Below are 14,345 nucleotides of genomic sequence, written 5' to 3'. Positions count from 1 at the left end.
AGGTAAATCCCCACCATTCAAGCAGTGAGTCCTGGGATATTGGATTCAAGGTTTATGACCTTTTCTTAATTGGTTCCTAAGGCATAGGAAAGAGGTGAAAAAAAAAAATTTGAAGTGTTAGCAAACCCAGTCATGTTTGGGGGGAAAGGTTCTCTAGTACACCCACCCCAACCCAACACTGTTGGAAAGATAGAACCTAAAGGGTTATATAAGCTCTGATTTAACTATATAACAAGCTCCTAGAGCAGAGGTGGGGAACCTGCGGCCCTGAGGCCACGTGTGGCCTTCTAGGCCCTTGGATGTGGCCTTTTGACTGAGTCCAAGTTTTACAAACCAAATCCTTTTATCAAGAGGATTTGTTCTGTGAAGTTTGTATTCTGTCGTGTGATCTAGAGGGCCACACTTGAGGACCTAGAGGGCCACATGTGGCCTCGAGGCCAAAGGTTCCCCACCTCTGTCCTAGAGGCAGACTCCTGGTGTGTGACACCAGGACTTCATCCTTTGCAATCAGCATGTTTCTCTAAGGGACCTTTTGCTACCCTTTGACTTGGGGCTATGTATTACATTTGCCTGTTTGCTGAAGGTTGGGTCCACAGTCCTTTACTCTAGTGTTGATCCCTAGTAAAGACTGAATCCAAAATTGCCTGTCCATGAACTATATCTTCTCACTCTCTAAGGGTTGTCATAGACTTATGATTGGCCAAGTTGGAGAGCTATTCTTTTCAAGGGAGGGAAAACAATGGAGCCTTTTCTGAAGAGTCCTGCCATCACCTTCATGAGGCTATTCCTTTCCAAACCTCACTGTTCCCATTTAAACACCTAGGATTCATTCAGGAATCAGAGGTGATATTCAGAACCATCACTTTGGCTTCCATGAGCAATAATAAGCAGCCTCCTGATAGATTTCCCCTATTGGAGTGTTGCATTTCCCCATGTCAGCAATCCCTACCACCAGTTTGGTCCTCTGTTTCGTTAGGCCCCTATTTGTGTTTGTAGGGATAGACATACTATGAAGTTTTTGGAACCCAATGCATGGAACTAGAATCATAAGCACACTGTGCGCTGAGCCCATGTAGCCACTTACATCAATTCTACCACTTGATAGCAGTAGGTAAGCCATTCTCTGAACAGTATCTCCGCTAGAGAAAGGAAAAATGTGTTGATACAGTAAGAAAAACATGGTTTTAGCTACTGTTACCCAAAGGCACAATTGGAACTGAACTCTGAAGCGATTTCTTTTAAGTGTCCTAGACAGGCCAGTCCAATTTTTAGCTCCATTTGTTTTGTTGTTCAGTTGTGTCCAACCCTTCCTGAGCCCATTTGGGGTTTCCTTGGCAAAAGTACTGGAGTGGTTTGCCATTTCCTTCTCCAGCTCATTTGACAGATGAGGAACTGAGACAAATGGGGTTAAATGACTTGCCCAAGGTCACACAGCTCGAAAATGTCTGAGGCTGGATTTGAATTCAGGTCTTTGTGACTCCAGTCCCAGTGCTCTATCCGCTGAGCCACCAGCTGCATCATTTAGTGTATTTTAGCTAGTTTAATACCTAACAAATTGATGGTCATGTGCCTAAAAGGAAAATGCTTGTAGGAGCAGAAAAGGATCCTCGTGGGGGGGGGGGAACATTCCATGGGTTCTAGACTATAAGATAATTAAAGATTCCCCCCTTTTCTTACTTTCCATTGACAATACTTTATTGTCATTGCTTTAGTTCACCATCCCTTTGCTCAGGTTAAATGAAGAATTCTAAAGCTGTCAACTCTTGAGGGTTTGAACTTGAGTTTTTTCTTAAATCTCCAGCCTAATAGCTACTCCACAGTGTGAATTGTGTGTGTGTGTGTCTGTGTCTGTGTCTGTGTCTGTGTCTGTGTGTTAATGTCGGTCTCCTGCACAGCACTCCTGCTCTGCTTGACTCACCTGGCATACAGTTGACCCTGGGTACTCAGCAGTTGGAGCTTAAGCTCTACTGGAGCTCTCAAAGGTTCTCCCAAGCTTCAGAGTCGTCAGGCCCAGTCTACAGCTGGTCCTTAGGGCAGGCAGTACCTGAGCACCTACCTAGTTGCATTCAAAGCTAACACTCTTCAGAACCCCAAACAGGAAAGGAGAACTGACAGATGGAATGACAGGCAGGATCCCAAGAAGTCTTGAGAGGCCAGAGCACTGGACTGAATCTAATAAGGATAGAGATAAATGAGGGACTCCTGGTCCCAGAATAAGATGTGGGAGGCCTGGAAAGAAAGGAGCTGTCCTGAAAAGAATCTGGGGGTTTTAGTGTCCTGCAAGCTCAATATGAAGCAGCAGTGTGACATGTCAGCTAAGAAAGCTAATGCAATGTTGGGCTGCAGCAAGAGGATAAAGTGTCCAAAAATAGGGAGCACCAGACCTGCTGACCTCAACTCATCAGACCTCGTCTGGAGTATTAGGTTCAGTTCTGGCTGCCAGGCTTTAAGAAGCACATTGATAAATAAGCTGGCAAGTTAAAAGAGGAGGGCAGCCAAGATGGCAAAGAGCCCCAAGCCCTGAGTCCTTGTCATGAGGATCATGAAGGAAGTGGGCATGTTTAGCCTGAAAAAAAGATGCAGAGGGGACACGATGGCTGTGCTTAAGCATTTAAAGGTCTGTCGAGTTGTTCTGTTTGACCTCAGAGGCCAGAACCAAGAGCACTGGGAGGAAGTGGCAAAGAGGCAACTTTACACTTAATGTCAAAACACTTTGTAATGATTAGAGCCGTTCAGAGGTAGAATGGCTTGCCTCCAGAGCAGTGATTCTCAAAATATGGTCCAGGGATCTCAGAAAGCCCAGGGTCTTGGGGATTCCCCAACCCCTGGGCTTTCTGAAATCCCCTTTGGAGGCTGGGGAGGGGGTTGTGAGGTCAAAACTTTTCATACTACTAAGAGCTAAATTTCTAATAGTGTAAGTAATGATAGCTTTGAGCCACAAATCCAAAATTTTTCTGGGGGCCCTCAATAATTTTTAAGAGTATAAAAGGGTTCTGAGACCAGAAAATTTGAGAGTCACTGCCCTAGAGTTATTAGGTTCCCCTCCTCGGGGGTCATCAGACCAAGGCTAGAGGACCACTTGTGGAATATTTCTTAGTCGGGGCTCCTTTAGCATATAGGTTAGACCAGATGACCACTGAGGTCCCTTCTAGCTTTCTAATTCTGTGATTCTGTGGCACTGACCAAAGTTTATTAAGCACTTAACTGTTCATTTGTCCATCATCAGGCATTAGATGTAAAACAGCCAAGACGCTGAAAGTTTTGGTCCTTCTGATTCTTCCCACCCCTTGTGTAATGTGTATCCAGCTTACCCCTGATTTGTGTTCTGGATTCCCTTAAAATTATTTTTCCACTCTTCTCTGGCTCTCTTCTTGGCAGCCCATTTCAAAAAGATACTCCCATGTACACACACAAACCTCACGGCAAAGTATAACCATTTTTTGAAGGCAAAGCCTCTTCTTCCCAGTTTGAAAACATTTAAGCCACACCCACATCAGGTTTGTATTGTAGTTACAGCCCACCCTTCCCACTTCCCAAGTTAGGCCTTCTTAAGTGAACTGGCCTGAGCAGGGGAGTCAGCTAAAGTGTGAGAGCCACCATCCTTGGAGCACCCTCTCTGCCTCAGGGCTCCTGGCTGACAGCTGAGCATTGAGATTCCTTTTGTGGGAAGGGTGTCAGCATCCATCTAATCCAAACCATAGACAGAAGGAGCCGCCACTCTTTCCACATTCACATCTGCGTGAATACCTTCAGGGAGAGAGAAACTGCCTTCTCTCCTTAGTCCAGTTATGTACCATCCTCCTTTCCCTGCCCAGAAGACCTTCGAAGAGGGGGTAAGTTGCAAATCTATACATGTGAGCTTACATGAGGCTGTGCATAACTGCACAACCTGGGAGAAGGGCTTCCAAACCATTCTTCCAAAAGCAAAGCGCCTTTGTGAAAAGGAATGAAGGAGAATCCCCCCCACACACACACTTCTGTCAGAGTTCTCTCAGTCAGCTGGTCCTGAGGCTCTGGGTGCACGCAGGCAGTGGACCTGGAGAAATGCTGTTCTGTGGAGCAGATCAGGGTTGAAGAGGGGTTTGTTTCTCAGGAGTTAAGAGCAAGAGCTCAGATAGTCTGGCCAGGCCCCCCATACTGCTTCCAGCCCCCTGAGAACAACAATTATCAGGAATTAAAGGAGTTAAAGGAAATTGTAACACCCAGCACTAGAACTTCCTCTCCCACCAGACATAAAGACTTCAGCACAGATGCCAACTCAAAGGACTCTCTTAAAGGAGAGAGACTTACACTAGAGCCAAAGCTGTGGGAGGCCCAGCATGTCCAGGGATGGCAGCATCTCCATGTCTCACTCCAGTGCATCACCAGCTCTGGCTCTGGAAGAGAATTTCAATCTTCATCATCAAGGTGCTAGAGTAGGGGAGTTGGGCTCTCAAGAGGTAGCCCCCCACACTTCGTGAATCCCTGCCTGAGATGACAAAAGAAACACCTACCCGTCTGCAAAACAGAATTCACTTCCAGCACCATGTTTTCCTAGACCATTGCAGAGCTTTATAGGATTCGGAGGTTTTCACAGGACAGGAAAACCAGTCAAGATGCTCAAAGCAATAGATCTTTTTAGCTTAACAAAAGAAGATGTAAGGTCTAACTCAGGATGGGGCAAGGGAATAAGAGTTTGGGGCAAAAACTGTTCAGATCACAGTTGAAGGAAAGATGAGTATACCTGGGCCATAGCTCCTGCAGGAGCAGATAAATGCAACCCCAGACCCAGATGAGGGAGTATTTGAGGATCTTGGGTGAGACAGACGATCCTTGGGCTACAACAAAAGAAAAAGGGCCTCCGTGTTACTAAAAAAAGACCTCAGGCCCAAAGGGGAATTTATTTGCCATAAGCCTTATGTGTGAATTACCAGATTTCAGAGGATTAGAAATTGATAAAATAATCTGCTAAATAGGAACTAATCCGTCTTTTGATTCAGAATCTTGTAAATGTGCCAACGTGTGGAAAGAGCCCTACGTGTGGAGTCAAGAGACCTGGGGTTTAGATTTGACTCCATTCACTCTGTCATTTCCTAGAAAGTCCAGAAACCTCTCCGACCTTAAGTTTCCTCTTCTGTAAAATTAGTACAATAATGATATTACCTGCCTCAGAAAACTGCTGTGAGAAAAATACTTTGAAAGATTGTGGAAATATGTTGCTACTCCTGTGAAAATCAACTCTCCTGGCAATGAATCCAAAGGACTTGTGTTTCCTTGGTTCCCAGCTTTTAAGGAGGAATCAGTAATGTTCTCATGTCTGGGGAACTCACACAGTAAGCCTTAGTCCTGTGCTGATCCCATTTTACAAATAGAGACCTTGAGACAAGGGGCAGGGAAATGCTCACCTTTCAGTAGCACTGTGTAGTTTGCAAATTGATTTGTCATGAGTCTCATAGTAGGCGAGCAGGACAGGTAATCTTCATTTTACAGGTGAAAAAACTCAGGTCCAGAGAAGAGGGGTAACTTTAATCCAAGGTCACATGACTAATACATGGCAGGTCTAGGACCCAACTGTAAGCCCCTTGACTCCTGACCTGGCATCTTTCTGCTGCTTCAGAGGAAGGTTGTAAATTCCAGCACTTAACCCTAAGTGTTGAGGGCATAGATGAGATCCAAATGGATGTGACCGATGAAACTTCTCCCACATTATCCAGGCAGCGTGTTGTATTCACTCTCCATGTGACCATGGGCAAATCACATCACACCTTTGAGCCTCGGTTTCCTTGTCTGTAAAATGAGAGAGGTTCACTAAGTTCTCTCTACTGGTCTTCCTGCCTTTAAATCTCATGAACCTGTAACTGCAAGTCTGTTCTTTCTATGGGCCCAGTCCTCAGCCAGGGATTCAGCAAGCTAGGGGGAGCGTCAGGGCATCCTGTCTCCCAGGCCGATGCATTCCGGCTGTGCCTGTTTTGATGTGACTTCTAATTTCTCTTCTCTTCTAGCCCCATCATGAACAAGTTCTTCCCAGCAAATTTTCCCAACAAGCAGTATCAGCTACTCTTCACACAAGGCTCAGGGGAGAATAAGGAAGGTAAGTCCTTAAGACAACATCCCTGTAGGCCTATGAAGGGATTGATCGCCTCTTCATTTCTTCTTCCCTTCTTCAGTAATTTTTCTCTCTGAGGATCTCCTCAGGCTTTAGGCCACCATGTTTGAAGCACTCCACCTGCTGCCTCTTCCTTTTCTAACCTGGAGAGTGGTCCTTCCAGCTTAGGTTCTGACCAGAAGTCAGACTCTGCCCTGGTAACCTCTTGCTCACCCAGCCTCTAAGGAAGTGTTTTCCCCTAGAAGAGCAGACTTTTAGTTATCCTGAGCTGTGTGCAAAAACTCTGTGTGTACACACACATACACACACACACACACACACACACACACACTCTCTCTCTCTCTCTCTCTCTCTCTCTCTCTCTCTCTCTCTCTCTCTCTCTCTCTCCCTCCCTCCCTCTCTCCTCCTAGTGCTCTCCCTTCCAGACCTGTTTCTTCCTATTTATTAGAATAACAAAGGTTGGAGTCCCTGCTCTCAAAGAGCAGACTGTTCCAGTTGCCTTTGTACTTTCAGTTTGGCATATGGAAGAAACAGATGCTTATTGCCTTATTGATGGATGGCTAGATTGATCCCAGGAAGGTCGCCTTCCTTGGTTCCTTCCTGTGGGTAGTGCCTGACCCATCGTGGCCTCAGTAGTGCTTGGTTTTCACTTCTCTGATACACTCATTGTGAAATACTGTGTTATTATAGCTGTATCTGTCTATGTTTTATTCCCGTATAAGACTCTAAGTTCCATGAGGGCAGCAAAGATCATATCTTAAGTAAAACTTAAATCTTCTCTGGTGTCTGGCACAGGGCTTTAAATGCTCTGTAAATACTTAATAAATTTTGGTTGAATAAAATTGAATTTTCTTCCTCCTATTCTTTTCTTTTGCCTTCACCTTAGAGCTGCCAAGAGTTTGCTTGGTCCTATTGGTTATATCTCAGGAGAAAAACATTTTACCCCATACTTAATAAGGATGATTAATGCTTTCTTAGCATTTGTTCTTCCTTAGTAAGATTCAGGCCCTGTAGCCCTTATAACATGCCTCTTGTTCCCCACAAATGCCTGAAGATCAGGAACACAGACTCATTCAATGGAAGGGCCTGGACCTGACAGTCTTTCTCCTCCCTTCCCCCACCCTCTTACTGCAGAAATTGTCAATTATGAATTTGACAGCAAGGATCTCGTGTGCCTGACCCTGAGCAGTATCATCGGCGTCTGGTACCTGCTGAGGAAGGTGAGGGGGGGCAGGGCGTGGTCTTGAATCGGATTGTGGCAGCACCCCCTTTGCCTGATGGATGGGAGGAGGTAAGAGGGAAGACACCAGCTCCGCCAAGAGCTTGCTTCACCTCCCGGGCTGGGTGGGGGTACGTTGTTCTCCAACAGCACTGGATTGCCAACAACCTCTTTGGCCTGGCCTTCTCCCTCAACGGAGTGGAGCTCCTGCACCTCAATAATGTCAGCACAGGCTGCATCCTGCTCGGAGGCCTCTTTGTCTACGACATCTTCTGGGTGAGCTGCCCCGTGCTGGGGTTTCCTGGGATGGACAGGCTGCGGGAGTCAGGCTGAAGTCCCCTCGGCTGTTGCTGTTCTTAGAAAGCTTGGTTCTTGTTTCACAGAAAAAGATGTCAAAGAATGGTGAAGCTGGGAGGGCCCTTGGACATCATCTGCGTAAATAAAATGAGGGGGTTGTTCTAGGTGACATCTGAGGTCCCTTCCTGTTGTAGATCTGTGATCTCATCTAGTGTTCCACCTATAGTTTCCCAAGGTCATTGTAACAATGCTAGTTCCTAAGTGCCCTGACCAAGATCTGGTGGGTCAGAGGATGGAGAGGAGCTTCTGGGAAGCGCCGGCTCCTTCCCGATGATGCCAGAGTCCCTTGGTTGAATGGGGTTTGTAAGAACCTTCCTCCACGCCTCACGACCTCGTGGGTCTCTCTCACTCCTAGGTCTTTGGCACCAATGTGATGGTAACTGTGGCCAAGTCCTTTGAGGCACCGATAAAATGTGAGTAAACCCCTGCCCAAGGGACCTCCCATACCCCCTGGGCCCTGTTCTCTTCAGTGACCTGCAGCATTCTCAGGACTAAGCTCTTGCCCACTGAGAGCCTCAGCCCAACTCTGATACTAATAACATCTCACTGGGCTACAGCTGCTTATATTTTCCAAAGAACTTTTCTATCCATTCTCTCATTTGATCCATCTTTGTAAGGAAGACAGGGTAAAGGTTATCCCCATTTTTGTTGATGAGGAAATTGAAGCCTAGTTGAGGAGCAGCTAGGTGGCGCAACACATAAGAGTACTGACCCTGGAGTCAGGAGGACCTGAGTTCAGATCCGGCTTCAAACACACAATGCTTACTAGCTGTGTGACTCTGGGCAAGTCACTTAACCCTAATTGCCTCACCCAAAAAAAAATTTTTTTTTTAATTTAAAAAAAAAAAAGCGTAGTTGAGGGAAGTGGGATCTCACCCATCCTGTGCATGCACAATTGATTTTTTTTTTAGTCCAGGTGCAGCAGGGACAAAGATAATGTTATTAGGGAAAGAAGGATGCAGACAATGGTATATTAGAGGCCCTGGTTGGGAGTGGGCACAGGCTATGGGAAAGCCCACCCTACTCAACCTCAGAGCTTCTGCTCTGAGGGCTGTCCCTCACAGGCACAGGCCCTTAGTAGCCAGGCTCAGGGTCCAGTATTTCAAGATCCTGGTGTCCTTTCTTCCTTTGAAATTAGGCCCATTGCCCTTTGCTCAGGCATGTCTAGGTATAACTGTCCAGTGTCTCCTGTGGCAAGGCTGAATTTACAGGATCTTAGGTTTTAGGGATGGAAGGAACCTTAGAGATCATCTAGCCCACCTCCCGCATAACAGCTGCTACTAAAAATATTAACAATTCACACTTACATAGCATTTTACCAAGCATCTTTCTGACAGTAGTCCTGTGAAATAAGATATGCAGCTATGGTTATCCTCATTTGAGTAGGAAGGACCTCAAAGTTCATCCAGTTCAATAACCTTTTTAAGAGATTAGTAAACTTAGGCCGAGAAATTAATAATGATGGTGATGATGATAGCTAGCATTTGTGGAGAGCTTTTAAGATTTACAAAGCCCTTTATATATGCTATTTCTTTTGATCCTCGCTGCAGCCCTATCAGGTGTTATTATCCCCGTTTTACAGATGAGGAAACTGAGGCAAAAAGAGGCTTAAATGATTTGCCTAGGGTCATACAGCTAGTAAAAATATAAAGCTAGATTTGAACTTGGGCCCTCCTAACTTCAAATCCAATGTTCTTACCCACAGTGATACAATCTACTCCAAGTCATGGACCTCTGACTTCAATTCCAGTGTTCTTTCCATGACAAAATACTGCCTTGAAAAGGAAGGGAGAAAACAGAGGGCCCAAAGTAGGAAAGTGCTTTGCCCAAGGAGGCATAGCTGATATAGTAAAGGACCTAATATGTGAATCCAAGACTCTCGACTCCTTGGTTGAGGGCTCTCCCTATTTCTCAAAGTTGTTTGAGCTAATCAAACATGGGAGCTCCATCATGAGTGTATTCTACCCTGCTCTTTCCTAGGAAGTTTTCCTAACTACTAGCTAAGGCTCTTCCCCCTCCTCCTTTTCTCCTGCAGTGGTTTTCCCCCAAGACTTGCTGGAAAAGGGGCTGGAGGCTGACAACTTTGCCATGCTGGGGCTGGGAGACGTCGTCATTCCAGGTAATGCTTGAAGTTTGGGGGCAAGTGGGAAAAGCAGTCAGTAATCAGAGGAGAGTCTATGCTGAGAGAGAGGAAACAGTAACAACTTCACTCTTCCCCCATTCACCAGCCCCAGTTTCTTCCTCAAGACTCCTTTTTCCTAGTATTCTGTAGTTCCTGACAAAACATTTTTACCACTGTTATCTTCATATTCATACATGTTTTGTGGAAGAGGCTAAGTAAGTATTATATACATTTGGCACATGAGGAAGCTGAGGTCCAGAGAGTAAATGATTTGGCCAGTTGATTAATGTTGGGGTTGGAACTCCAACCCAGATTTCGTGGCACAAAACCGGCCATGCAGTTTCTGGGGTAAGCAGTTTTCAGGGCTAGAAACCCCCAAGCAGCCATGGAGGGAAAATGCTCTTAAAAAATTCTTTCTCTGTAGGCCCATCTCCCCTGCATCAAATGGGTGCCACCCAGCCAGACTGGGAGGTCCAGAAAAGGTAACTCCGCTTCTCAGTGAATCAGCAGGCCTTTGTTTCTTTTCCTGTGCCAAATGTCAAGGACGGGGCTGGAATCTGAGACCACTGTTTAAGTGTGTTTGCAACCACCCATGGGCACATATGCCCAGCTGTGGATACCTGAATGGTTATGACTGAATACACGAGCATTTTGTGTGTTTGACGGAAAAGGGCCATGTATGCAACTCACCCTGGGCACCTAGACGTTCCTGACTGTGACTTCATGCAGGTCTGTGAGCTTGACCTTTAATTGGCGTGAGTGCTGCCAGGTATGGTTGCACACAGGTACAGGGGTGGCTGTATTCATGGCTGTTGGGCAGGCTGGAAGAGGTCAGACTGTCTACCCTGAAGAGATGGGCTCTTGGAGGTTTTAATGAAAATAATACAGAATCAAGAGTAGTGAGCCTTGCCCTGTGAAAAGATGAAGAGGCCACCTCTTTGTGGGCACTTTGCAGTTTCAAAGCCCTTTCCAGTCCATTCTCATTTGATCCTCATGACAGCCTCGTGAAAGAGGGAGGCTGGTGGTTATTATCCATTTGACAAAGAAAGAAACCAGCATGGGGAAGCAGCTTGCCCAGAGTCCAGTAAGTGAGTCAGCTGGAGAGCCTGACCAAGAAGCCAAGTTCTCGGAGTCAGCATTTCTTGATGTTGGCCACCAGGTGGCGCAGTCTCCACATGCAAAATATCGAGAACTCTTCTGGTCTCTGCACGTCCCGTGGCCTCTCACTCACTCCCACCCCCATAGAAACATCTCTGCATCTACCTGGAGGGAGTTTTTTGAGTATTTTTGTTGGATAGGACTGTAGAGCTCATGTGGCCTAGCCCCTCTGTTTCACAGATAAAGAAGATGATGCTCAGAGAGCTTAAGGGATAGGTTGAGGACTGTGGGGCCCCTGCCTCCCAGGTAGCCCCCACCACCAGTCTCTGACTCTCACTTTCTCCCCTTAGGTATCTTCATTGCTCTGCTTCTGCGTTTTGACATCAGGTGAGCCCAGAAACTCAGGCAAATAAGAGAACTGAGGTGTCCTCAGCCAAAGCTATCTCCAGCCACCTTCCATACTACCTCTAGTATCCCACCTCCTTCCTCCTCCCAGAATGTTCTCACCACACGCCTAAAAGAGGGTGTCAAAGCTTTATTTGAGCCAAAACTAGGCAATGGGGAATTAGGCAGCCCTGGGCCAAGTCAGACTTAGTCCCAAGGTCTGAAATATAATTGTCTTAGAATTGAAAAGAATCTGAGATACTCTGTATTCCTACTTCCTCATTAGACCGAGTAGAAGCAGAGGCAGGGTGAGGGGAAATGTTCGACCCAGGGCGACAACCACATTCTCCCGTCTCCCAGCCTAGAGTTGCTTTGTCCTCAGGATGGAAGACAAGGGTTAATTTGGGTGGCCAAAGGCCCAGACTTGGAGAATCAGGAGAAGAATCTTGAAGGTGTTTTCCCCAGCCTTGACCAGCCAGGGCTACATTGTGGGCACTGAATAAATCTTGGTGTTGACAGGGAGGTAGGAAAAAAGATTGGATCATATAAGGAGACATGAGACTCAATGGTAACCTCAATACTTCAAAATCGAGTGACCATTTTTAAATCATTTTATGCAGAGCATTGTACTGAGTGGTAAGGAAACTCAAGTTTTTATAAGACACAGATCCTATCTTGTTAGAGTGCCACAGCCTGGTGACCAGTTCAGTTCAGCTGACATTTAATAGGTGTCTGTCATAAAGCCGCATGCTCTTCAACTGGATTGTTTAAAATAACGAGTTTTGAAGCAGCTAAGATAAGAGACTCAGAATTCCATTCATGTCTGTGTTGGACAATAAGCAACTTGGCATTTATGGGATACAGCTAAATTCAGCTTAGTTCATTGCAGCAAACATTACCTGCCCACCTTGTGTATACAAAGCACTGTTAGGTCCTGGAGATACAACAAGACCCTACCCACATAGAACTCACAGGCTAGGAGGGAAAACAGGACATGTACACAGAAAACTAATACACCACTGAATGTGACAGATGCATGGGAAAGATTCAGTTCAGAGATCTAAAAGATTTGAGGCAAAATTCACTAACTGGAGGGGGAAAGGAAAAGTTCACCAAAGAGGGGGCAGCTTAGGTGGACCTCAAGGATAGGATTTCGGTGACCAGAGCTGGAACAGGGATGGTCCAGGAATGGGAAGAAGAGTAAAGACCAAGGCATAGGACAACATGGAATGTATATTGGGGGGGTGGGGGAGGGATTGGCATCAACACTAGTTTAGTTGGAGATCAACATGAAGGAGAGGAGTAGGAGATGAGGCTGGAAAGGTAGTTTGGGGCCATATTGTGGAGGGCATCAGATGCTAAGCTTTTAAGAATTAGGCCTTTACCCAATAAGCACTAAAGAGCCAGGGAAGGATTTTTGAGGAGAGGAATTTTCAGAGCCAGACTATAGGAGAATGATTCAGGCATAGTCAGTAGGATGAGTTGTTGGGGGAGAGACAGGTTATCATGATGATCCAAGAACTAGATAAGGAGGACCTGCTTTGAGGTGGAAGCCATTGAGATGGAAAAGAGGGGGCAAATGCTAGAGATTTCTTGGGGGCAGAGAGCCTCCAAAGCAAAGAGCTTCAGTCTTCTCCTTCCCAGCTTCTAAGACCCCTGAAAGTATAAGGACCAAAGACCCATTGGAGGGAATAGAATCAGGAAGTCACTGACTGTCCTAACCCATCTCTCCTTCTTTGCTCACTGCAGCCTGAAGAAGAACACACACACATACTTCTACACCAGCTTCGTGGCATACATCTTTGGCCTGGGCCTCACTATCTTCATTATGCACGTCTTCAAACATGCCCAGGTAAGTGATAGGGCCAAGCCTATCCTGATGAGAGCAGCCCAGGAGCTGAGTTCTACCCACCGCCCATCTCTTCTCTACCCTCACCTTTTCTACTCCCTTTCTGCCCTCAGTTCAAGTTGGGATGGCCTGGTAAGAGAAACAGCAGGACATAGCAAAAAGAGTACTACTGGACTTGGAGTGTGAAGTCCTGGGTAAAGAGTTCATGCCCTTCCTGCCTTAGCTACCTTGAGTGGCTCACTTTCCTTCTCAGTATCTCAGTTTCCATATATGTAAAATGGGGCTAAGGATGCTTACACCAGTTACCTCAAAGGATTGTTAGGAAGAAAGTTCTTTGTAAACCTAACGCTCCAAAGAAATATTAGTTTCAGATTTTAAATCTGAAAGAGAAATGAAGAGTGAGAGCAAGAGTCACCAGCAGATGGCACTTCCCACTCCGGCCATCTTTTCCATGTGTAAGCCCTAATGTTACAGAGTCATGATCCTGTAGACTGGCATACGCCCCTTTTGAATAAAACATTTTCTCTTTGTCTATTTTGGTCCTTCCTGACCTTAGTTCAGGAAGGGGCAGGGGTGGGGGTTGGGGGTTGGTAGAAAGAGTGCTGGAGTTAGAGTCAGAAGACCTGGGTTCAAATTGTGGCTCTGCTGCTTAAGATCTTTGAGATATTGGTCAAGTCATTTTCTCTGGGCTTCAAGTTTCTTACTATCCAGTAAGGGGATTGGACCACAATCTCTCTTGGGTCCCTCTAGCCCTGAAATATATGACTATAAATTCTTTCATTTTACAGATGAGGAAACTGTGACTCCAAGAATAGGAAAATGCCTTCCCTGAAGTCCCTTAATAAGTCTGTCAGAGCCATTACTGGAACCTAGGCCTCCCACCTCTGGGACTGGCACATGAACCACTCCCCCTCAGCAGTTCTGCCTTTTCAACTTTGGATACATTTTGCAGTGCCATCCCTGGAGGGAGAAGGGAGGGATGATCTTCCCTGGGCAGGCAGGATTCATCACTTCACACCACTAGCCCCTGGTATTACTGCCCAGCTGGGTATCTCTAGGACGTTGTGCAGGGTCTGAGCAAATAAAGCATAGATTATCTGAGCTGGAAAAAACTTTCAAGGTCACTTAACCAATGGTCATTCTACAGATGAGGAAACTGAGGCCCAAAGAGAACTGGGTTTCCAGAGGTCTTGTTGATAGAAAAACCGACATAGCTTTGTAGGCTGTGTTC

General features: G+C 46.1%; 1 protein-coding gene across 1 annotated transcript in view; it reads left to right on the top strand.

Annotated features, from left to right (window-relative positions):
- Positions 1-14,345, top strand: part of LOC114046891 (minor histocompatibility antigen H13) — a 34,875-nt gene that overhangs the window by 13,494 nt on the left and 7,036 nt on the right. Inside the window, exons 4-10 of the mRNA XM_027867496.1 lie at positions 5,982-6,070; positions 7,220-7,305; positions 7,455-7,580; positions 8,017-8,074; positions 9,697-9,780; positions 11,232-11,268; positions 13,015-13,117. Of these exons, the coding sequence (XP_027723297.1) occupies positions 5,982-6,070; positions 7,220-7,305; positions 7,455-7,580; positions 8,017-8,074; positions 9,697-9,780; positions 11,232-11,268; positions 13,015-13,117 (583 nt within the window). The remainder of the gene's footprint in view (positions 1-5,981; positions 6,071-7,219; positions 7,306-7,454; positions 7,581-8,016; positions 8,075-9,696; positions 9,781-11,231; positions 11,269-13,014; positions 13,118-14,345) is intronic.

The sequence above is a fragment of the Vombatus ursinus genome, unplaced genomic scaffold (genome assembly GCF_900497805.2).
Source record: "Vombatus ursinus unplaced genomic scaffold, bare-nosed wombat genome assembly UNPS02014786.1, whole genome shotgun sequence".
Lineage (NCBI taxonomy): Eukaryota > Metazoa > Chordata > Mammalia > Diprotodontia > Vombatidae > Vombatus > Vombatus ursinus.
The sequence above is the reverse complement of the archived record's forward strand: the minus strand, read 5'-3'. Positions and strand labels throughout refer to the sequence as shown.